The 25,031-nt window shown below is 31.7% G+C and overlaps 3 protein-coding genes across 7 annotated transcripts in view; 2 read left to right on the forward strand and 1 right to left on the reverse strand.

Moving 5' to 3' along the window:
* Nucleotides 1-9,569, forward strand: part of LOC113522565 (60S ribosomal protein L30) — a 75,044-nt gene extending 65,475 nt beyond the window's left edge. The window contains exons 1-4 of one of the 2 annotated variants that reach the window (XM_026908293.3): nt 6,674-6,776; nt 6,863-6,916; nt 7,984-8,129; nt 9,360-9,569. In XM_026908293.3, coding sequence (XP_026764094.1) covers nt 6,896-6,916; nt 7,984-8,129; nt 9,360-9,534 — 342 coding nt within the window. In that variant the 5' untranslated portion in view covers nt 6,674-6,776; nt 6,863-6,895 and the 3' untranslated portion in view covers nt 9,535-9,569. Of the gene's footprint in view, nt 1-6,673; nt 6,777-6,860; nt 6,917-7,983; nt 8,130-9,359 lie in introns of those variants that run through there. The other variant, XM_052897836.1, reaches the window with a different exon arrangement.
* On the reverse strand, nt 1,587-5,257 carry LOC113522578 (decapping nuclease DXO homolog). Its single transcript, XM_026908311.3, has 4 exons — nt 4,477-5,257; nt 3,104-3,365; nt 2,890-3,028; nt 1,587-1,878 (listed from the first exon to the last, which is right to left on the reverse strand). The coding sequence occupies exons 1-4, from the start codon at nt 4,964-4,966 to the stop codon at nt 1,690-1,692; spliced, it is 1,080 nt and encodes a 359-aa protein (XP_026764112.1). The 5' UTR covers nt 4,967-5,257; the 3' UTR covers nt 1,587-1,689.
* Nucleotides 9,570-12,319: 2,750 nt separating the features above from the next.
* On the forward strand, nt 12,320-24,030 carry LOC113522560 (collagen alpha-1(III) chain-like). Of its 4 annotated transcripts, XM_031913784.2 has the most exons (10): nt 12,321-12,628; nt 13,888-14,081; nt 14,318-14,437; nt 14,614-14,872; nt 15,888-15,998; nt 16,755-16,826; nt 17,028-17,159; nt 17,453-17,589; nt 23,319-23,435; nt 23,977-24,030. In XM_031913784.2, exons 1-9 carry the CDS (start codon nt 12,540-12,542, stop codon nt 23,327-23,329), a joined length of 1,125 nt encoding a protein of 374 aa, XP_031769644.1. In that variant the 5' UTR covers nt 12,321-12,539; the 3' UTR covers nt 23,330-23,435; nt 23,977-24,030. The 4 variants fall into 4 exon arrangements, with proteins under 4 accessions (XP_031769647.1, XP_031769646.1, XP_031769644.1 ...); XM_031913787.2 differs by lacking the exons at nt 23,319-23,435; nt 23,977-24,030 and adding an exon at nt 18,819-19,252 and having other exon boundaries at nt 12,320-12,628; nt 17,094-17,159; XM_031913786.2 differs by lacking the exons at nt 23,319-23,435; nt 23,977-24,030 and adding an exon at nt 18,819-19,252 and having other exon boundaries at nt 12,320-12,628; nt 14,318-14,422.
* The last annotated feature ends 1,001 nt before the right edge of the window (nt 24,031-25,031 follow it).

The following is a 25,031-nucleotide window of genomic DNA, read 5'->3' on the forward strand; positions in this document are numbered from 1 at the left end:
CCGCCTTTCGTTTTCTTTGTTCCTCCGGAAGACGCTTTCTTAACTCCCGAAGAGCTCTTTGCCATTTTTGATGTGGACCGTGATTCATCTACCTGCCCCATACTTGCATTTTGTTTCTTTGCTACAATTATGATGCCAACATGCTTATATTATTTTTTTGAGTTTATTATATAATAAATATTTCCGAAGACATGATTGTATAATTTGATAATAATCACTTGGATGACATTTAGTAAAATACGTATATAGAATCATTCATTAGTTTGTCATATTATATCTTTTTTTAAGTTGCAAGGAGTTTATATATTACAACAACATAGAGGTAAATCTGTCTTACATAAAACAATCTGAGAGGAGGGAAAAATTTTGTGCATAATCCATATAGTGCTTGCTCGTTGTATTTATGATATTGTCAATGCGTTAGAGAGGGATGGACATATAAAAAGCATCTGCCTTTTAAATAGTCCGTAGAAGTTAAATAATTCAGAGTATGTCCGACTTGATTTTATTGGCCGTATCACTCTTAGCCCCATTCCCAGCAATATAACCACACGACATCAGGTCGATTTCCACGCGGGCCACTCTGAAAACTATTGTGGTTAATTCCTGGTGAATTGATCACGATGACTTGATTAAAGTAAATCTCATCTATTATTGCTCACTGGTGCCCTGCCAGTATATACCGCTAGCACAGGCAAGGTTACCATTGCCTATCATATCATTAAAAAATTACTGAATTACGTATTTTTTTTTAATGAGTGAAAATGATATGGTAGCCCCACCTGCGCTAACGGGATATGCTGGCGGAGCACCAGTGAAGGGTGATAGATGAGAACGAAAACAGGCCAGTTAGCCCATTATGATGAATTCATCAGGAATTAACCATGATAGTTTCCAAGGAGAACCGCGAGGAGGTCGACCTGGTTGGGTATATCGCTAGCAGTGGGATTCTCAGTCTTCATTACTAACAATCCCTTTCCCCCCCCGAATTAGGTATTATCTCGCAGAAGTCCATATCACTAGTTATTTGAACACACATTTCGCTATTAGTATGTGTGTGACTACCAACGCTCGAAGATTAAGTGCCACTATATTGCTACCAGAAGTTCCACAACCTTTTATATTAGCCATCAATCTCCAACTGCCATTTTTTTACACACCGTTTGCGACACGTATTTTAAATTATTATATCGCTGCTCGGAGCCTAGGGGTAACCATTTGCAGTTTGAATGGCGAACAGTTAACGACCTCATCCTTTCTCCCCAAAGTATTTTTTAAGTTAATGCGATGCCCCTAGAAATTTTAGACTTTGATTCTATCACCAATCACTATATTGTGTATACTCTGCGCATTATATGTAAAACCATAAAAATACAAACGCTTTCGTCAGGACATTGGAATGTAAGATAGTGTCAGTAATTATTTTTTGATTGATTTCTACTTTAAAAATCACACTCAGATATAGTGGCATAGTAAAATGTCAGCACCATGCTACAACTTACAGAGTATAAATGAAAAACATCTACTAGTAAATTTATTTAACAGTTTCCGGATTATTATGACAACAGTGGAGAGAAAAATTCCAATTTAAATTAATAAATACTTTAATGACATTGTAAATTACAATCGTGTAATAGTACATATAAGTATCTACTTACACACAAATTAGTTACTCCTACCTATCTTTTACTATTGTAAATACCAATCAGGTAGGATATCAGTACCATTAAATTTTTTAGTGACTTTTATATCACTGCCATTAACTTCAAGTTGCAGCGATACTGGTCCATGATTATTAGTTTGACTATGAAAACAATTGTTTACAAAACTTAAAAAGTAATCCAAGAAACTCAACGCAGTTTGAGGAGACCACTCGCCCTGAAAAAAATGCATTAAATTTTATAGTTTTTATGAGTAAAAATTAAGTATAACTCTCCCCCATGTCATCCAAGCAACCTGACACCCGCCGCTCGTCATATACGCAAATTATAATAAATCGCTGCTTATTATATACACGCTTCATCACGAAAAGCTTAAATTGTTATTTTTTTAAATTGTTTAAAAAACATAAAAAAGTAGGTAGTGCTTTTAAAAAGAGTACGGCATTTACATCATCGTTTTAAATAAAAAATAATAATTGTTAATTATATATAATTAACTGACTTTCATTAAATACAAAAATAAAGTTTCTTTTAGATGGATGATTTAAATTCGACTGTGGATAGAGTTTGTTACAATAATTTAAAATTGTATTCCATAAAAAAACCGACTGCCTTTATAGAATAAAGCTACTGAACTGAAACTAAACTACTGAATCGATTTTGCTGAAATTGATTCAGATATAAAATATCTTTTTAAAACGGTTTATATCTAACGGAGTTATGAGTTAACAAAAAATGGAACCGAATTGTTTCTCCTCTTTTTTTGAAGTCAGTAGAAAATGATCACTTGTATATGATAACTAAATGCTATGTTTGACGAACCACTTTTGTAATGAAATATATAAGTATGAGTACATGACTTCATGAACATGAGTGTTCATCACCTGAAGCATCTAAAAGGAAACAATAGCCTTTATTACACTGAGTGCATGCAGTGAAACAAGACTTTTGGAGGTGAGATCAGGCGAGTCGGCCCATCGTGAGTGCAGAAATCACCAAGAATTCTTTACTGATTGTTTTTCCTGGAGAGAAGTAGAAGCGAGTATTGTTAGTGCAAAGACCGTTAGCTAGTTCCATTTCCCTCTGGTCTTTCGTAACGTAATTAAAACTACCTACTTTAAAAAAAGAGGGATCAGGGAATGGCTTCTATTTGTAAATGATATAGATATATATAGGCTACTAGTATAGTTAATATTTTTAGGTTATAGATAGGTATGTTAACATTTACTTTACAATATGTGACTAATTCTTCTGTGTCAAACCATTGTGTTCTCTGTATAATGCCATCGTCGTTTCTGAATCCTACAAGAAGTCCTTTTAATCCAGCCAAATAACACTGACACCAACATCTCAATAGTTTATACTTTCTGTAAGAAGTTTTAATTTTGTTTAAAAAAGTAGAGTCTATGAAATAACAAAATATTTTGTAAAAATATACTGACTTAAAATTTTGTTCTTGTCTTCTATTACATATTTCTCTATTGGTCTTCAATTCAATAAACTCGTTATTTTTTAAGTAATTTATATTTTCTTCATTATTAGCCATTTTGGGTGGGCCTGATACATTTTCAGTTGTTGCCAACAATCCGTCAATCTGTGCACCATATAATAAATTATGTTTACCAAACATGGCTCGATAGAATATTGAAAACTCTTCGTTTTCTATGACAGGTTTATCAATATCAGGTTTAAGATTTGGAAGATCTGAAATAAATTTTATTAATGTTTATTTAGTTATATTGTTAAAATAGTGACCGACAGATATCAATAATAAGAAGATAAACTGGAAGTTGATAAATATTTTTTCTCCGCAATGGCAAGGCCTGAGGTGTATCATAGGGATCAATGTATTTTGTGATTCTATGGCGGCATACATATCTATAAGGCGAAGGTTACCACTACCAACCTAAAGTAGGTATGCATTACCCATTTAAATAGATATAGGCAAGTACATGCTGAATATTTCAAGTAGGTAGTAGAATTTTAATAAAAATTTAAACTGCTTCAAGAGAATTTGATAAGTTAATTTTAGTAGCTACATCAATTTTGATGATTTTATATATACAAAAATAGTACTGTAGTGGAAATAAAAGCCGCCTTTTTTTAAATCGGTAAATATTATTAAATACACATACAATACCTAATAAATTACATTGTCAAGACAGCACTATATGCAAGTACCTCCAGTGGGCTTTTCTTTTGTAATGGGTAAAAATAGAATTAAACCCCACTTGCATTATTGGAATCCACTGCACCAATTAAAAATAAAAAGTGAGGATAAAACCACACCAATTGGCCCATCATTATTATTTTATGAATTATTTTATTGATTTATTAATTAATAAAATACTTCATAAAATTATTTAACCAGGATGGTTTCCAGGGAGAATTGGATGAAAGTTCATATAGGGTATATTGCTAACAATGGAGCTGTTAGACCCTATTATTTGGATTATATTTTATATATTATTGGGTATAAGGGATTGTCCCTTTCCCTCTGTGGCTGCTAAGACCATGGTATCCAGTTATGACATATTTTTATTTTAAAAATATGCTAGCGGGACACCTGTGAAGGGTGATAAGTGAGAATGGAAGCAGGTCAGATAAGCTATTGTGACAAATTCGATAATAATTAACCATGATAGTTTCCATGAGAAACCACATCAAGGTCGACCTGATAAGGTATATAAACTTTTTTAATTAGCAGTAACACGTTTTACTTTTTATCAAAAATTCCAAGAGTCCTCCCAGAATTTTTGCTTTTTCATCCATACACACTTGAAAACTTTACTGTTAAAATAAATAAAATTACAACCTGATAACATGAATTGTTCAAATTTATATCCCCAAGCACAAAATTTAATTTCCTGTAAGCTTCGGGACAGCCTCTTTTGTACATCTTGTGGTGTTTCAAGAGAACATAAATAAACATTATTATTATACAAAGTTGCTGCAATGTGTAGACAGTCTTTATTACAAAAAGCACTGCACATTACACTAATTAATGTTCGTCTATATGTAATAAACATAGGTTCAAATGAGTTAGTAGGTAGTGCAGGTCTTTTATCAAGAAGGAATTTGAGCAACAACACAATCTGTTCATTATTATTATCAGTGGTCCTTTTAACAGCTTTCTCTATGCCGTAGTTTAAATCTAAAGCTATTCTTCCATTTGGTATTACTGTAAGATACTTCAATTGAGATAAATCTGAATGATATTGTCTTGAGACATCTACACTCATATATCCTACTATTTCAGGTTTTGTAAATGTTGGATAGATGTGAGATGGTGATGAAATATTCATTTTATTGGCCAGTGGCAGTTAAGTCGCACTTGTAATCATTTGCCTTTTAAATATGATTAAATTTATTAAGAAACAGAATCTTGTGAGAATTTTAAACGACATGCCCGTTTGCTCGACCATTTATAAATATGTTGATTATTTGCACATACACATAATATGTCAATAAGTAAAGACCGACATGTAGTTAAAATCTAATTAAACAAATTTATTTAGAACTTTTGAACAAATAACCATATCTCAAAAATATGTAAAATAGAATCTAGGAATTTATTCATAGCTATGAGACTGTCATAGTCTCTCTCTCATCTGTGGACTATGTCTACAGAATATGTCACATAGATGCTTTTTTTTTTTAATGGATGATAATGGAATGGTAATCTTGCCTGCGCTAACGATATATACTGGCAGATCACCAGTGAGGGATAATAGATGAGATTAAGGAAGATCAACCCATCGTGATTAATTCACCAGGAATTAACCACAATGGTTTACAGGGGGGCCCGCGCGAAAGTCGATCTGATGGGTTTTTATTTTGATGGATGATAATGGAATGGTAACCCCACCTGCGCTATCGGTATATAAATCAATCACGATGGTTTCCACAAGAAAACCATCGTGGTTGATTGGATAAAAGGAAGAACCATATAATAATCGATCTGATATAGTATATTGCTAGCAGTGGGGCTACAAATCCCTATTACTAACAATCTATTCTCTCCTCGAGAGACGGGGTTCATGTGGGTGTATCTACCCCAGAATATTCTAGTACCTGCCTCACGATGCAAGCAAAGCTTCACAAACACATATATGTGTCATCGAATACCTTTCATGTATGAGAGTAGATAGGCACTTTTTTTAAAGGTCTCTCTCTGAAAAATAATTTATTAGATAACATATAATCACTACATTCTGAAACTAATGATCCTAAGAACAAAAGCCATACCGATATTCATATATATACCTCTATCGCAGCTTTGCTAAGAATAGCCGCAACTAAGTTATCTATCGTACACGTAGCCAGCAATTCGCTTAGTCTCGTGCGGCCAACACATTATAAAGCATCTACGACTAACCGCTAACTGGTATGTAAGTACGTTCACCCGTCAGCAATGATAGCTGTTGTAATTATCGGCTATATAACTGCGTAAGCCTTCATAACTGCCAGTAAATGTTCGAAACGATAGCGTATGCTAGCCGATAACTTATTACTTTAATAACGGTCTGGATGTATTACATCGTGCTTAATTTTAAACTAAGCGTAATGCATAGCGTTAAGAATTTAGTTGAGTAACTGCCTAGCTGCATTACATCATGTTCGATCCTCAACGCGGCAATAAGTTAGATGATGCGATTTTTTTTTTATTGAATTATTTGTTTTTAATTGGATCAATTGTAATGAGTCATTTATACAATAGCAAATTAGCCAAATAGCTGGCTATTTAGCTAACGGTTATATATAATCAGCCAGATTGTTAAATTATTAAAATAATATATTATTAAAATAATATATAAATTATTAAACAATTTATGTAGAAAGTATGCAAGCAGGTTGTATTTGAAATTGGTAGGGTTATACGGTCGTATAACAATTTCTATACATTAGCCTGCTATGAATTGACAATTTTATCACTGCTTTTATGTAATTCCTTGTTCTTAGGTATCTGATGCGCTGTTTACGTACTGGCGATAATAAAAAATTTTGACTGAATAGACTGACAGACAACTGACAGACAGTACAGATATTGTAATTTTTTTTAGTCTCTTCCTTTTACTTCCGTCTTTGGTTTTTGGTGCGGTAGCGTTTCTACGGGTATACCTTAAATTTTATAATTTTACAAATTTATTAATAAATAAAAGATTTTATTACATTTATTAATTTAATATTTTTTCTTTTAGCATACATTGTGAGCTGTACTATAAACATACACAATGGTTGCGGCTAAGAAGCAGGTAAGTTTAACGTGAACACGTGCTCATTTTCTTATGGACTTTTGGCATGGTTATTTGTTTTTGATTATAAGTAACCTCCATAAAGTAAGTCCAATATTATTTGTTTCTTGATAGACTCGTAATTTATTTGATTAATTGCGGGGTTGAGAAAGATTCTAACAAGCAATTTTTTTCTAATGAATGACAATAGAAGGGGAACTTGCCCACGCTAGCGGGGCCCCACTGAGAGATAATAGGTGAGAATGAAAAAGTAGGTTATATAGTCAATTGTATGAATGTACCTGAGATTCAGCACGATAGCTTCCATAGGGGACCATGTGATGGTCGATCTGGTTGGGTATATTGCAAGCAATGGGGCTCTTACTACTACTAACAATACTTTACCATTACTAACAATTCCTTTCTAACAAGCAAGTTATATCAATAACACCAGCATACACCAATAACAAAGACATAATTACCATTTCATTTTTATACATTTAAAAAACGTGGAGGTTATGAAATGCTATGGTCAGTGAATACTCTATGAACATACCTAAAATTTTAAGAATTATTTAAATTGTCATCAACCTGCATGTGATTTCACCTGGAAACCATCATGATTGGTTTTTTAAGTCATCATAATGGGCTAACTGACCTGCTTACATGCTCACTTATCATCTCTGATTGATGCCATGCCACATATTCTTGTATAATCAAGCTCTTATTTCATCTAAAAATTAGATAAGGGTAAGGTCTGTACACCTGGATGACTGTCAGCATTGGGATTAGAGATCGGGAATAGTGATTATCTGTCCCTGACAAATAGATTTGACAAATGTTACATAGATTTGTTAATTCAGTTTGTCACACTTTTTGCCATAGATTCCTATAATCTTACATTCCCATTTTAGAAATGTATGCATTGAGAATTTTCTTTCTATATATATTAATTTATTGTTACATATTTCGTTCTAGATTTATTTACTAAAAATTATTTTCAATCATCCTGTAAAATTTCTAATATACTTAATAATTATATTAAAATTAATTGTATAACTGATTATTTGCATAATATTTTATTACAGAAAAAGACTATTGAGTCTATCAACTCGCGCTTGGCATTGGTTATGAAATCTGGCAAATATTGCCTTGGTTACAAACAGACTTTGAAAACACTGCGTCAGGGTAAAGCAAAGTTGGTCATCATTGCCAAGAATGCACCTCCATTAAGGTGAGACTACTGAGAAGTAGTGTTTCCCAATTAATATTTTGACAAAGGGATGCATATGGAGTCTTAGGACAAAGAAGTATGGATTCCCTCTTCATGATTCAGCAATTGGTGATTGATTATTAATAGAGAGATATCTGTTTAGTTTGATTTTTAGACAATGTTTGTATATAGGAGATATTTAAGAGCAATAGAAACCAAAACAATTAGAAATTTTATCTGTATCTTTATTCTGGCACCATGCAAAAACTACTGCATCAAATTGGATTTGGTTTTCACAGTCGAGTTCTTGAAAATATGACTTAAAAATTGGTGTATATTTTATCATGATATCCTATCCAGAAGTGGTTTAACTGGTTTTTCTGCTCCTGAAATCTATACATACAAAGTAGTGAACAAAAGGCTAGTAATTCTCTATAATTAAATTCTTATAAGTAATCTTAACATAAAATACACTTGTCAATGTGTTAATATTATGAAAATATTAAATTACAATTTTTCATATCACTATAATTTCTTTATTATTAACTTTTAATTTTCATATAAAAAAAATATTGCCATGTACAAAACAAAAATACTTCAGAATAGGACAAAGTACAGACCAACATAAGAGCAAAACATAGTTGTCAAAACTGAAAAATATTGAAAGACTCCTCACATTTAGTCAGAATCTAAACCATATTGCTGAATCATATTTATGGGAAACCTATGGAGTAGTCCTTAATCCATATGCTGAACTTTGATCAAGTAAGTAAATATTTAATGCAATAAGATCCGAAGGTTTGGTTAGTTACTTACTTCTGTAAAAGAGTATAGTATCTCAGATACAAATATTTGTCTATTGTATTGATTTTTACTTAAGTTTTATGCACTAAGGTTTTTGAGCTCTAAAAATATAATGCTTGAGCATAGTCAACACTAAAACTAATAAAACAAAAATCATATTTAAAAATTTTAATTAAATAACTAAACAATGTTCTGGATTCAATAGACATTGTTTAGTCACAAATATTTTTTTATGCTGCCATCATGTTTAGCATACATGTTTAACTGACAAAAATTTATTTTGGTTCTTTTGAAATAAATAGAAAAAATAGTTTCTATTTATGTAAAATACTTGTGTAACAAATTTAATATTATCACTATATTAGGGCCAAGTGTGATGGTCTCCCATTGATAAACAAATATTAAGATTTAAATTTAAAGTACATATGAGTTGTAAAAATATTTCAGGAAATCGGAAATTGAATATTATGCTCTATTGGCAAAGACTGGAGTCCATCACTATAGCGGAAACAACATTGAGCTTGGCACAGCCTGTGGAAAGTATTATCGAGTATGTACACTCGCAATTACCGATCCCGGTGATTCAGACATTATTACTTCATTACCCGAGGCCACGGCATAGTTATATAAATAAATTTATTTTATAACAAACAAGTACCTTAATAGTTTTATTTATAGATTTAGCTTTCGTTGTTCACTGAATAACATAAGCTTCCCCATATACCTAGTCCTGCCATAAATTCTATTACAAATAAAAATGCATTTATTTTATGAAGTAATGTAATATTACTAAAATTTATACCTACATAATTATTAAAGTCTCAGCAAAAAAATATTCTATTCAAAATGGCCATCTTTGGCTTTTATACATATCTTTAATCTGTCTGGCCACGAATCTATGAATTTACGCACTGTTTCCAAGGGAAATTTCGTCACTGCTTACAACAAAGATTTTTTAAGGGACTCAATATCACCGTGTTGTTTAGAATAGGCCGTGTCCTTGTAGTTGTTCGAAGAAAATAAGTATAACTAACTTTGTCCATTCACATATATTTGGAAGGTAAATAATATATACAAAGTATTATGTAGAAAATAATATATAAAAACGGAAATTGGGAGTGTAAGAGGCCAGCGCTCGAGATCGATGGAGAGAATGACAATAGAAATGAATGTAAAAAGTAAACGTTGCTGTCATGCCTGTACGACCAGTCCAAAAGAAAGAAAGAGGTAACATATCTATGTACAATTTAATTAACCCACTTGATGGAAAAGAAAGTAATGATGTTGATAAGTGGCTATGAGATGAATATGTACAATTTTTATTTACAGACGCCACATCCTCTAAAACTGACCATAATTTTGAAGTCTAAAGGGTTGAGGTCGGTCCTAGATCAGGGCCAGTCTTCACCTCTTATAAAGTCCGGAACATTGGTTTCAAGCCAGGCATGGGTAGTTCATGCCTTATGACGAGTGCCTTGAGACGACTTAAGTGCAAAGTACTGCTAGAAAGTCCACTATATATTTTTAAAAAGTGTATTGCTGAGAGGTATCACAACACGATCCAGGACTGGATTTTGATACTATATATAGTTATAAAATGGACTGAAAATTCACAAAAATGTAGTTTTGTGACTTCTTTATAAAACTCACCCCACCAAACCATCACTGACGCAGGATGTCATTATCCTGCGTCAGTGATGGTACGTATCTTTCCGACCACTTGCGCAGCTTCTTTAGAACTGTGAGCGTACACTTTATCATTTTGCTTATTGTAATGTTCTTCAATTGTGAAAATTGTTTCATTGGTAAAGAGGATATTTCTGTATCTTCACTTGTGTATCACGACAGATGGCGTTTTGATCGATCCACTCTCGTTAATTGTAAACATTGATTTAGGCCATGTCTTGTATATCAGCGATAAGCACCGAGCTTCGGGTTTTATTTTATAATACGCGACAGAGTCCTAGCAGGAAACTTCAAATCTCGCGATAAGATTTTTTGCTTCCTAATGGGGTTTCGACGAATTTTGAATTTAACAGCCATTTAACTTTTCTGGTTTTCGACAGAGGAAGTGTTCTATTTATTGATAGTGCGATATACGAATATACGGCTGATCCCAGGCTTTTGAAGTATCTGGAATATAACCGACGGCTTCATATCTACTTTGTGCAAGGCGATCACTGCAATCCTATTTCCTTTAACACCCCATTCTATATTGTAATTTGATAATGAACACGAAAGAATATGTATAATAGCAGGAAATCGAAAAGTATTTAAAATAATATACGTGTTCCAAATTCAAAATAATTAAAAAGTTAAAAAAAAGTTTTAATGTAACAGTATTTATGGCCAAACTAGTTAGTATGCCATATTTTATTATATACTGTCGCATTCCTACATTAGTACCTACTACGGTCATCACTACTCAAGACCTCATTATTCCCCTTTTCGACCGCTTTAAATAAATACATAAATCTGTTTACTCTATGTATATCTGAATCCAGCTCGGATCCTGAGATCGATACGCATGGGATTATTATTCCATTATCATCTCTACGTGCTCACTGGATGCACTTGAATGGAATTCTTTTGAATAGATGAAAATACAATGGTAATCCCACCTGCCCTAATGGTATGCGCTGGCGAGGCGATCAGTGAGGGATGATAAGTGAAAATAAAAAAGCAGTCCAATTAGCCCATTGTGATAAATCCTTTTATTTTATACAACTTAGAATGGCAAACATGCTGACGGCCCACCTGTTGGAAAGTGGTAACCGTCGCCTATAGACATGTGTAGTACCTTGAACGTAACAGACTATACTGTTTCGCCTATGATACCCCCCATGCGTTGCCACCCCTGAGGACTCAGGTGTAATTCCTTTGTACCCTGTAAATTCAATGCCATATCCCATCTTTCAAACTGAAACACAGTTGTGCAAATACAACTGCTTCACGGTTGAAACACGAATGGAACAGAAGTATTCAAGCACACGACTTTGGTACAAAATAAGGGTTATTGTATCATATAAAGAAATCTCGGCGTTTTCAACTTGCATAACTGATTTTTTTGTAAGCAGGTAATCACTACGTTATAATTGTTATCAATCAACTTCAAAAAAAGAGGTTCTCAATTCAATTCGGTTGTATTTTTTACTTTGTAACTCTATCAGTCATAAACCTCTTTGAAAAAATCTTTTTTATGTGATATATATTTCAGATTTGTTCCATAGAAATGTCATAAAAATCGGTTGGGTAGTTTAGTTTTGAAATTAAAATAACTAGTTCTTATACAATTGAAGTCAGTTTTTGTATGAAACATAATCTTAATAATTATTATTACATAGACCCATTACTTCCTTATTTGTGTTTAATTTTTGGGGAATCCGATTTATTTTATCTGGCAACACTGCCTACCGGTCAGGGCCGCCATTTTGTTTGCATACTGGTAAGTCCTGATTAAGGTTATTTTCATTCGTTTAACAATTTCAAAGTATAATTAATCTTTTGCCTTTTCCTTTCTTTTGATTGAGAGGCATAAATAAAAGGAATATTCTTGAATGTTTTAATTTCCGTATTCGTGTTGAGTCTTCATATATATTAAGAAAATTGTGTCACAAAAATTTTGACATGGATGGACCAAACCGTGGTTTTCGCGGCGGTGGACGGGGTGGACCTCCTGGTGCAAGAGGTAGAGGAGGATTTGAAATGCGAGGACGGTGAGTACCTTAATTTATTATTGTTTAAATCTCATTACTTAGAAATCTAATTTATTTGTATTAATAACTATTGCGTCGGTTGCTTGCATTATAACCACGTGTATTGTAAAATCCTATTATATTATTTGGCATTTATTGTATTATAAGTACACTAAAAGCTTTAGAGCAAATGTAATTACTGATTGTAACATAGAAAAAAGTAGCTTTGTGTCATTTTTTTAAATTGAGTACAATGTTAGTAAAGCTATTATCTTGCCCTTATTATAATTATTTGGGGCGTCCTAATATGATTCTGTCCATATTACACAAGGTTTTGACTTTTACTTTTGTGACTTACCGCCGGCATAACGTCTTTTTAATGGGTAATAATGGAATAGTAGCCCCAACTGCGTTGTCAGTATACGCTGGCGGGGTTCTAGTGAATGATGGTAGGTGAGAATTAAAGCAGGTCATGGGTTACCATCATGACAAATTCACGAGGAATTCACTGCAATAGTTTCAAGGTGAAACTGCATGGTGGTCTACCTGAAAGGTTATATTGCTAGCAATGGGGCTGTTCAATCCTCATCACTAGCAATCCCTTTCTTCCCACCGGCCTGATGGCAATTTTTCTTGGAAACTATATATGTTATATATATTGTAATTTTTTTTTTGGTAATTTCTTTTATTTTATTGTATAAAATACTCACCAGAAGAAAATACCTCATGATTTTTTGTTTTTCCCTTTTCATTTTCCTTCTGTGTAATTTTTACAACAAATTTGATATTGACAGAATTGTATAAAAATAAAATATGCTACTACATTTCCATAAAAAAATGTAAGTTTACAGTTTTACAATATTATAAAGTATTACAATACAATATTAGAAAAAGTTTTTATCTATTATTACCCAAATCCTATATGTATACAAAATTTCATGATGATTGGTTATAAAGTTTTTAAGACATTAAGAATAAACAACTTTCTATCTTTATAAATAAAAATGAGTTGCTAAGTACAAAACTCAGGAATGGCAGGAATAATCCTAAATCTTTTTTAAATATTTGTTGAAGTCTAGGAGTTCTTATGAAGATAAGAATTCACAATATTTCCTGAATAAACAAAAACCCCATATTATTCTCATACAGTTTCTAGCTGCTAATTCAAAAAGTTCAATTAAAAATTGACAGAATAACATTTAGTAAGGGTTTTTCATGTTTATTAACAATAGGCCTCTTTTGGCAGTATATTGTAATCTTGTTTTGTTTTTATTATTTAGTGGCGGACCTGGTATGAGAGGTCGTGGTGGACCTCCACGAGGTGGGCCCCCACGGGGTGGTCCACGAGGGTTTCGAGGAGGACCTATGAGAGGTGGGGGAGGTGATAGGGGTGGCCGAAGTTTCCCACCAGGACCACAGGGTCCCGGTCCACATCCTGTACCAACAATTGAATCAAGAGGAGGACCTCCACAAAGTATGATCATCATAAATTTTATTTCTAAACATATATATATACATGGATGTGAAGTGTATTTTATGCAATAAAAATATATATGATTAGCCAACTTCATACTTCAAATTTTACAAAATCAATTATTAGAATAAATTACTTTTGGAATAGCAAACAAGTTTGTGGTATTTACTATGGCAGTTCAACTATCACTTATTTGCATTTTCATACAATATTAATGACTGTATTTATATTTATAGGAGGTGGATTCAATAATAGAGGAGGTCCTGGTGGTATGAGAGGAAGAGGCGGTAGAGGCAGAGGAGATTTTGGTCCACGTGGTGACAGGGGCGGCCGTGGTGGTGGTATGCCTATGAGAGGTATTTCTTTAATAATTTTTCCAAAAGTTTTCAATTCTACAAATTTTTAATGTGGTCACTAATCCCATTCACTAACATCTCTTCTCCTTCCAGCCTACTATGGTTGGAGAAGTTAATACATATAATAATTTAACTACAATATTGCTTAATATTGCTCTCTTATATTCTGTTATTAGGTCGCGGCGGTCGCGGAGGACCACATGGACCGCCTGGTGGTCCTCCGCCAGGAGGCCCAGGTGGGCCTGGACCACATCCTCCGGCGGGTGGTCCTCCCGGAGCCCCCGGCCCGGCAGTTCGCCAAGCACCACACGTAGCACCAGGAGCACCCGCTGTTGCTGGCGTCCCAGTTGTGCCACCACATCAGCCCCAAGGGCCACCCTTCAAGAGGGGTGGTGGTCCCCATGGTGGTCCAGGTGGACCACCCAAGAGAGGAAGGTATATATTCCCTGGAAAATGGAAGGAAATTATATATATAACCTGTCTCCTACATCCTGTATATATTTGTAATATAAACTTATGTCTTTCTTCAATGAATTCAAAATATTAACTGATTTTCGAATTCTTCAATCTGACTCTAAGATAACTTTTTTAGTAACTTAGAGTGGCAAATAAGCTGATGGCTCACCTGATGGAAAGTGGTAACCATTGCCTATAGACATGACCAGTACCATGGACAAAACTATATACTGTGTCACGCATGATACCCTTTATGTATTGCCATTTCTGAGGACTAAGGTGTTATACTTCTGTACCCAGTAATTTTATTTCCATATCTCACTCTTCAAATTGATGGCTGTGTTTCAACAGCCATCTAAACACAACTGCTTCACAGCAGAAACAAATGGGGCAAAAATTCCAAAACAGATGATATTTGTACATAGTCTCCCTCAGGAACACTGAAATTACTTTTAGCAATAAAGGCCAGCATTTTCTCTCTTTATGTGGCCTATTTTTAGTAACTTTGGAGTACCATATCTCAATAGAAAAATTAAACTCTTAGAACTCTTACAATCACTTTCTTTTCCAACTGTTCGTCCATCTGTCAAGACACTTTGATTTTATGTTCTATTTCAAAATTATGTATGAATTAAGCACTTTTATCTGTACATATCTTTGTATACATATTTTGAATATGGATTTCTATTTTGTTATTGTCTGTAGTTATTATGCGTGTTTTATATTCTATAGCTGTGTATTGAAACCATATTATTAGTTAGCTATTATTTTTTCTTGATGCTCATAATTTTTAAAACTAGTTTTAATAAAATACATACAAGTACACTTTCTAGTTAAAAAATTGTTTTGGTTTTTTACTACCTTGATGGGGAAATCAAATTTTTTTAAAGTTAGTCTAATTGCCATAATTTTGAATTGGAGCAATGTAATATAACTTAAAGTGTGAATTATGACATGTTGGTTTCCTTTTTATTGAACTAAGTATGTGATTTAGATATGATGGTCAACGAGGAGGAGGTGGGGGCCGACCACCACAGGCCGGAGGATATCAGCCGGCACCACCTCAGCACAACACTCCAGCTCCACCAAATGGCTATGGACCTTCGTATGTTAATCTTTTCTTAATAAAATATATTGTAATCAAATCTATACTAAAAATTTTGCATGCTTTTTGTAAAAACATAATTAAAAGTAACTATAGAAATATACCGCCGTAATATTGCCGTGTGGTTCTTGTATATAGGCCACACCTCCCATTCCCGTGGTTGTCGTAAAAGCCGACTAAGGGAAAGCGAGGAATGGGCAGCAGCATCCCTCTTAAAACTTCTTTAAAGCTTCACTGCGGTTGCCAATCCACCTGCCAAGCATGGTAACTACGGGCAAAATCCCCAAGGGGGAAGCTTATGTTCAGCAGTGGACAATTAAAGGCTGAGATGATGATAATGATAAAAATATGCTGAACTTGATCAAACAGAAGAGAGGCAGGCCATAATCAGATATTTCACTCAAAGTTGGGAAAAATTTAATATATATAATTTTAATTGTTGTTATAGGTGTCATAAGACAATACAACCAAAGATTAATATTTTGTTTTTCCAGTATTATGTCTATAGTGTTTAGTGTAGTGGTAGTAAGTTTAGTTTGCATTTATTATAAAATTTACATATTGGTCTTAAATTTTTAGTATACTAGAAAATTACAAACTCATAACTTTTTCTAATGATGATCCAGAAACACGATAGGAATGTGCCGTCTGATACTTAACTGACGATATCAATTTTCTGAAGATACAATTACAATTTAGTGTAAATTAATTATATTCATTTCAATTTGTTAAATATGTATATTTTTTTAATTTTAGGCATACTGGATATCAACCATATGAACAGCCAGCTCCAGATCCATATGCCCAGCCTTCTTATAGCACTCCTAGGTAAGTTCTAGATTCAACGTATATACCATATAGACATGCCCATTTATTTTCACATGAAAATGATGAACCTATATCTATCAAGATAGGAATTGCCGTCTGACACACAGATGCAGATAACATAGATTCTGATTGAATATGTGCCTCAATATTTTGTTCTAATTTTGTTTGCTTAGTCATTAAAAATATTATACTTTTCCATAGCTCTTATCAGAGCAATAACTACTCAGCACCGGCTCCTGCTCAGGCTAACTCAGGATATAATTCCAGCGGATATGGATCAAGCTATGGCTATTCAACTGGTGGCCAAGGCGGTTATGAAAATGACAACTATGGGTGAGTATAACTTATATTAAAAACTATTTATTATAGGTTGTTTGTTATTATTGTTGCAGGGAAAATAAATTATAATCTATCTCCCTTTTTATAACAAGAGAAAGAAAATTTTAAATAAAACCCTGTGTCATTGAATCATCAACCATGTAGATTGACATAATATTAATGATTACAACTTGATTTTTTTAATAGTGATTAAGGCACATCAGTCGGCCAAATGAGACAAATTTAAAATGATTTGTGTTTAATAATAAGGTAGTTAATTAAATATATTTTGTTTGAAACGATTGCAGCGCCGCAGGAGGCGCTGGTGATGCTGGCTACGGTGTAGCGGAGCCCGCATACGGTGGGCCCGCACCTGCTTATGATTCGTACTCTCAACCTTCCTACAGTTCTTACCAGCAACCTCAAACTCAATACAACAACTATGGTAAGTACACACGATCATGATGTAATATTAAGATGCAAATTTTATTACATATATTAGGTTCTCGAAGTAACTGAAAAAATTTTTGGGGGGAATTTTCGAAGCATAAATTAGTTACACAATATATGATAACATTTACGTAGGTAAGAAATGAGTATTTATGTTAAGATATTTTAGTATTTATAACCTACATCTATGGAACTATCATTTGTTATTATCAGTATAAAGTGGATTTTGGTTATAACGATGGCATTGCACTTCTACAAATCGATACTGTATCAGAATGTCTAATATTCGTGAGTCAATTGTAGGTGCCATTGTTTATACTCGATAAGCTATATTTAATGCTAACATTATTTGTCATTGAACTTTATTAGGTAATCTTTTCCTTACCACTAGTCGAAATAAATGGCCAGAGTTGCCAACATGAGTTGTGAATATAACCAAACGATAAAAGGTAGATACGATAATATGCCAAGTCTTTGTCAATACACCGTATCGCTTGAATTTCAATAGGTTTCTTCATTGATTCATTGAATTCCAGTAGGTCGCTTATTGACTTTATCTATGCCATTTCGAGAAATTATTATAAAATTTCAAAAAGTACAGATGTTATACCGCTTTTAACTGTAGGACTAGATACAAAAAACGTTATAAATAAAATCCACTGTATATATTTTTAATATTACAAATGTGCAATGAACTGATCACATATCCCATGAAATATTTTCAGGTATTTCGTAATAAAAAGATAATTAATTCATGAATATATTTAAGGAGTTAGCTCTATAAGCATTCGTTCGTGTGTACACATCACATATATTAATTCATTAAAAATAAACTAAGAGAATATTATGTATAAGGTAATCAAAAGAACTTGTTAAAAATAATGAATACTTTTAGGTTTATTATTAGGTGGTTCACATTTGGGTACAAATAGAATAACGCTATATTTCTCTATTATATTTAATGTAAATAAAAAAAATTGTTTCAATGTATTTGTTATTCTATAGGATGAATAATGAAAATTATCAACTCATTTGAAAATATATTAAAAAATATTTTGATTTAATTATTAAAATGTACTCAAATGTAACGTCACGATAATATTACTAATTACAGAGGTTCTTTAAAGATATAAATGTCCAGTGAGTTTAATACTATAAGAAACAATTATAACTTTTTTAGGCTTTATCATACATAATCACATATTTGTTTGCATTACATTACAGGCAGTTGGTGATCTGTTTGACTATAACAGAATATGATTCTCATCTATATACCACAATAATAGCTGGATCAATTTAATGAAGCATATGGACATAAATTATTTATTTTGAATATCTAAGCTTAGGTGGTTCATTATACAAAATATTTTAATGCTAGACTCATTTAAATTTAATGACATACAGAAAGTATTCAATAACTCGAAAGTTCATTTTACAACTAAAGATTTATACTTATCCTATATTATGAATTGTACTTTTGTGGAGTCCTTATCATGATGTCAAAATTTATTTGATAATTCTCAAAATAAGAGTGTAATAGTAAATTATAGAGTAATAATAATTGAAGAATTAGAATATAAACGGTTTAATAAAAACGGTATATAAAATACCATAATGTTTAGTTTTAAGGTCCCTTCGTAATAAAATTATGAAATATATTGTGTAATTTATTTGATGGTCACATACTGCACCAATATGCTAATACACTGATGATTGATCTCGAAATGGCTTTACCAATTTAACAGAATTCATGTTGCGAGGAAGTTTTAATAACTCGTTAGTCAACCTAATTGAAGACAAAATCAGCACTGAAATAATATGTGAATACTGTAAAATATACGTATTAAAATATTTACATAGAAAATCCATAATTTTCTACAGAGAATTATTGAAATATAAGGGAAAAGAAAAAAATTAATGGAATGAAATCCATGTATTTATATATATTTACGAATATTAAAATGTATTACAGTAAAACATAATACATTTACAGATTATAAATATATATATTAAAGTTTACAGGGTACAAGAATAAATGCCACCCTAAAAAATATTCAAGGTAATTAAGGAAAAATTATATCTTAAATGACTAAATCTGACCCAAATTTAATGGCGAAGTTTTAATAGCAAACTAAAATTCTATTCCATTCCAGATTTTTAGTATGCATTATGTTTCTATATTTAAGTTTACAGAAATATTCATAAAAATGTGGTCTGTTATTGTAGGATAGGAATAGGCTTGTGATATTTTTCAAATTTGAATATCTGTAAATCATATTACTGTTGCTTAGGGTATGATTTTTAGGAGTATGTTATACGTATTAATTGTATATGGTCATAGGTACATATGAAAGATGCATCAATAACTTCCTAAATTGATAAATTTCGTTATGTTCTATATCTTTGAGTGTCCTATTCCCGCTTAGGATCAGGAAACTTTTGTGCAAGAGTTTCAATAATTATATCTGTAAAAAGTGGTGTTACAAATTTGAAACTATTGTTAAGTTTAAAACATCCTAGTATAAATATATAAATTATCTTACTGCAAAGTAAATAACGAACCTCTTGATTTTATAGATTCTACTTTCTTTCTTGGAAATTGGTAATAAAACTCACTGGGATCCTCACATTCGAAACTTTACAACTAAGTTCTGCAGCATATGCTGTACCCAGAGTTAAACAGTATACTAATATTGAGACTGCTAGATCAGTTTATTTTAGTTACTTCCAAAGTATACTGTCCTATAGAATATTATTATGCAGCCGATATCCAAAGCATATTTCTATTACAAAAAGGTGCAATTTGCGCGATTTATTCTATTGGAAGTTGTGAATCACCCAAGAGATAAATTTTAAGAAGCCTATATTTTCTCCGTAGCTTCATAATACATATATATAAACATTTTATATATACGGACGAATCTTCAACTGTTTTTTAAAAACGCCGATCTCAATGATCTTACTACTTATACTATACTATTATACGTATACTTTAGAAAAAGTTACCAGGTCTTTTATGGGAATTGGCATTAAATGTTATAACAAGGTATCGAAGGATATTTTGGATCTACCTTTTAATAAATTTAAAATTGTTATTGAAAACCACTTATTTAACATAGCCTAATACACTAAACGAGTACATGGCTTTTTAATGACCATGTAATTTTAGATATAGTACATTTAAATAAATACACATGTTAACAGAGATTTAAAAGAGTAACTGTTGAGTTTCTTGTGGGTTCTTTCTTAACAGATAACGAATTCCGAATCCTGTATTTATAAAAAAATTATGAATTAAAAATGCTTTTAACTAAATCTATCTGAATAAAGATAATTTAAATTACTTTTTCTTAAAGGTGAACGTAAGTATTTTAAAATTAGCCAAATATTAAAGAGTATACTGTAACAGTATTATTATATTTAATTTTAAACTTATGACATGTCTTTAATAGTAGCCTAAAATATCTAGAAAAGTAATATTTCTTAGAAATATGCTATAGTCTATAAGAAAAAAAAAAAAAAAAATAAGATTTTTAATCATCTAAAACGCGTAACTTCTTAAAAGGGTTATGCTATGTGCAGCTAATCTATCATATCCCTCACTATATACTTATGTGTATTTCTTTTCTCATATGATTTAGATAAGAGGGTTGGTTTAAATACCAAAAAGGTGAATTATTAGTTAAACAGTTTATTGGTTTAGTGATTAGAAGACTAAGTAAGTAAGAGTCTAAAGAATAACATACAATGTTATTGGCAATGGGGTAATTGTAGTAAGTATAAAGTGGTATACAAAGCGAATCTAATTGAATTATACATTATATGCATATAAGATTTCTTATAACGATGAAACGTTTTTAACGTGACAATTTTTCAATATAATTGCGAGTATTTTATTTAAATTCGTGGTCGAATTGAACAAAATGGTCAAAAATGAAAATTGGCAAAGATTTTACAATTGATAGTTGCAATATTATAATGACTTTATTTGCAGATTATTTTGTCATTTTTGAAATATTTTAATTAATAAGGTTAATCATAGATACAAGGTATTATCGACAAGAGAAGAGCCAGAGAATTACAAGTGTGCAATTGCACTTTGCCGTGTGTACACTTGAAGATTTATTTTTATGACGTTAAAGAATAAGCAGGTAACGAACATTTCCATAATTATATTTTCAAATATTATTAATTACGATAGTGTTCCGGAAATAAGTATTTTTACGCAGGTATTTTAGCTAGAAAATTGAATAATACTATTAATACTCATATATCATGTCATAAAGTAGAAATGCAATGCTGTTATAAAATTGTGTGTTCTGTAATTGGATACATTTAAAAAAAATATCGTCTAATAATCTATTAAGATTATATTGATATAAATGCATGTCTCTTGTATTCACGAAGAAATATCTTCCGGATTATGAAGCATAAAATAACTATTTTCATAGGCGCTAACTGGATATTAGAAATTAATTGTTTAAGACAATTTAAGCTCTGATGTACACATCTCTTACACCTTTGTTTTAATGTTTTGAAATAATATTCCAATGTGCAGCATACTACCAGAAATCATATTTCCGTATTAAATAAATACTTATTTGTTAGCGTCACTCGTAATAAGCGTTGTAGCTGAAAAGTTGTTCATAAGAAATATATAATTGTAGTGACGCTGAATACGCAATCTATGAGATACTATATGAAATATGCAATCTACGTATCGTATATAAAAATTGAAATCATTATATATGAAAGATCAATTCATCAGTGTGATTATATTAGATCAATTATCAGTAAGAATTATAAAACACTACAAAATGTATATGAATAGTGACATAGCAAACTTAATTAATAATTTAGCAAGAGCCTGATCGTATTACTGATTCCGGCACAGAATATAATATAATATTCTCGCTACAGTGGGAACCTACCCGTACTACTAAGAGGAGGATACCCGCGGTCACTTATGTTATTAATTTTTCTCATCAGTACAACAATTTATGTTGTAATCGTTGTAATAATTACAAAACAAAAGTATACATTTTTTATAATAAATTTTATTCATTAAGCCATCATTACCTACTCTTCCGTATGAGATTTGTTCAGGTAGCTAGCGTAAATGGTAATGTAAAGCATTTGGTGAATACTAATCACAACTAAAGTTGAGCCTGAATCTTTACCTATATTTTTGTTAACATATTGAATATGAATCATAGCAACTGATTGAAGGCAAATAAATATATATATATTTTGTAATATGTACTTTCGACCATTCGTTTCACTGTGGGTATCCGTCATTATGATAAAGGCTATAATCTCTAATGAATATGTAGATGATAGTATTTAGGTACATAAAGAATATAATAAGAAATGTTATGTATAATTTATTAGCACAAGGCCATATTTAAATAAACGTTTAAATCTAAAAATTTGATTTTATGTAGGCATTTATTAAGAATGAACTGTAGAACTACAGGAAAGGTAGAGAATTGGAATGCACGCCAGTAAAGCTTTTCTTCTAATTACTCACGAAAAGCAATAGTTAATATATTAGGTAAAAGTTTATTATGACAGGACAATATAACAATCGATTAGATAAGCATTTTAAAATTGTGGCTTGAGATGACACTGACTCGCTCATTATCTCGATTTCTTTAAAAATATTTTACAAATAACAACGAGCATATTATGTATGGTTGCTTCATATTTTTCTTTATATTTCAGACGATGGATGAAAAAATGCAAAACTAAGAAGAAATTGGCAAAACTTTTTATACATTGGATATTCTTCAAACAACTGATTTACAAGAATCTGTCCAGCGACGTAGAAGCGTATTAAAGGTATGTTGTAAATATTAATAATTCATTACAATTGAAATGTTGTTCACCTTTGGACATAATCCTTCGTTGCTGTCACTTTATTCGTGAGACATGTCTTTAGTCTTGTATATTATTAAATACCTATATATTATTGTATTCATCTATAACATATTTAAACGAAATAGTACTTCTTAAATCATAAATCTTAAATATGTCATTGTTACTCACCTGCCTAATATCTATTGACAGAATAGACAACGTAAATTGCACCTTCGACGCAGTATCACCCAAGCTATTACTAAGAGGCCAGTCAGGAACTTCTTTTATTAAATCTCTCGATTTTACTAATTTCATTAAAACTTTATGCTTTAATGAAAAATATACTCTATAAGTGATATATAATTCTATAAAAAAATTTGGATAGTGATTAAAAAATGGCCTTGTATAATCGAATATTTCATTTTAATAGACAGTATCTAATAAAAACGTATAAATATATTTCAGTCATATTTAGTTTTTAGGAGTTTTATTATGTCCTTTAATTGATATTTCTTTGTTTCAGATTTCCGGTTATAATAATCAAACATATTAATGCAATAAATCAGCACAAAAACAGGCGGCACTTTTTATATTTTTAAATAATATGGGTATTACATGTTAAAAAAGGTGTAACAATAATAAGCCTATTATATAATGATTACATTTTGATACAGAATAGTGTACTATCGAATTGTATAGATCGCTAAGGGTGGGTTTTGAATAGTCTACTGGCGGCAGATGTATAAATCTGTCACTGATAGAGACACAATTTGTGTGATAGAATAATGATGGGTAAAAGAAAAATCATACTTCGAAAGCGAAAGCATAACAGCGTTACATAGCGTTGCCAGATTACGTATTTCTTTCGCAATTTTGGGTAAACATTTTTATGCTCGAGAAATTTTGGAGAAATTAAATTATTGGGAAGACTTGGAGAACAGTGAAATGGGTTTGGAGAAATTTGGCAAAATGTTGTGGACGGTCTGATCGAAACTTTGAGATAATCTAGGTAAATCGTAGTTTACCTAAATGATCGCCTTAATTTATGAACTATAAACCGCAACGCTAAAGCTTATTACTTATAAGCAGCAAATTTTATTTCCGAGTGAAAGTTTGCCAAAGGATATGTTATTTACGTAACCCATCCCCTAAAACAACTTATATAAATACTTAAATAAATTATTATAGATAATATTAGATATTGTGAACATATTGTAACATAGATATTGTGGTTGCATAGCAATATACAAATTGCACGCGATTTTATTTTATGACACAGTTATTATTAAGTTCTTTAAACTGACATGACAATGTCTACAAGTAAAAAAAAAATGGAGGTATATTCACACATTCGTTTAAGTTATTTCGAAGATGCTTATCACGTAGTTTGTCTTCATTACCTTCATTTATAGTACATAATGAATTGTGAACCTTGAATTCATTCTCGAATGAGAAATGAAGTTTTAAACGACTAGGTAACTTTTTTAACCACCCAACATACCTTTAATATCATAATCATTACCATGATCATAAATCAGCTGGTCCTTATGTAATACGAATGTTGATAATCTGTTTTCA

This window comes from Galleria mellonella, unplaced genomic scaffold (genome assembly GCF_026898425.1).
Source record: "Galleria mellonella isolate WM207_F2 unplaced genomic scaffold, CSIRO_AGI_GalMel_v1 utg38, whole genome shotgun sequence".
NCBI lineage: Eukaryota > Metazoa > Arthropoda > Insecta > Lepidoptera > Pyralidae > Galleria > Galleria mellonella.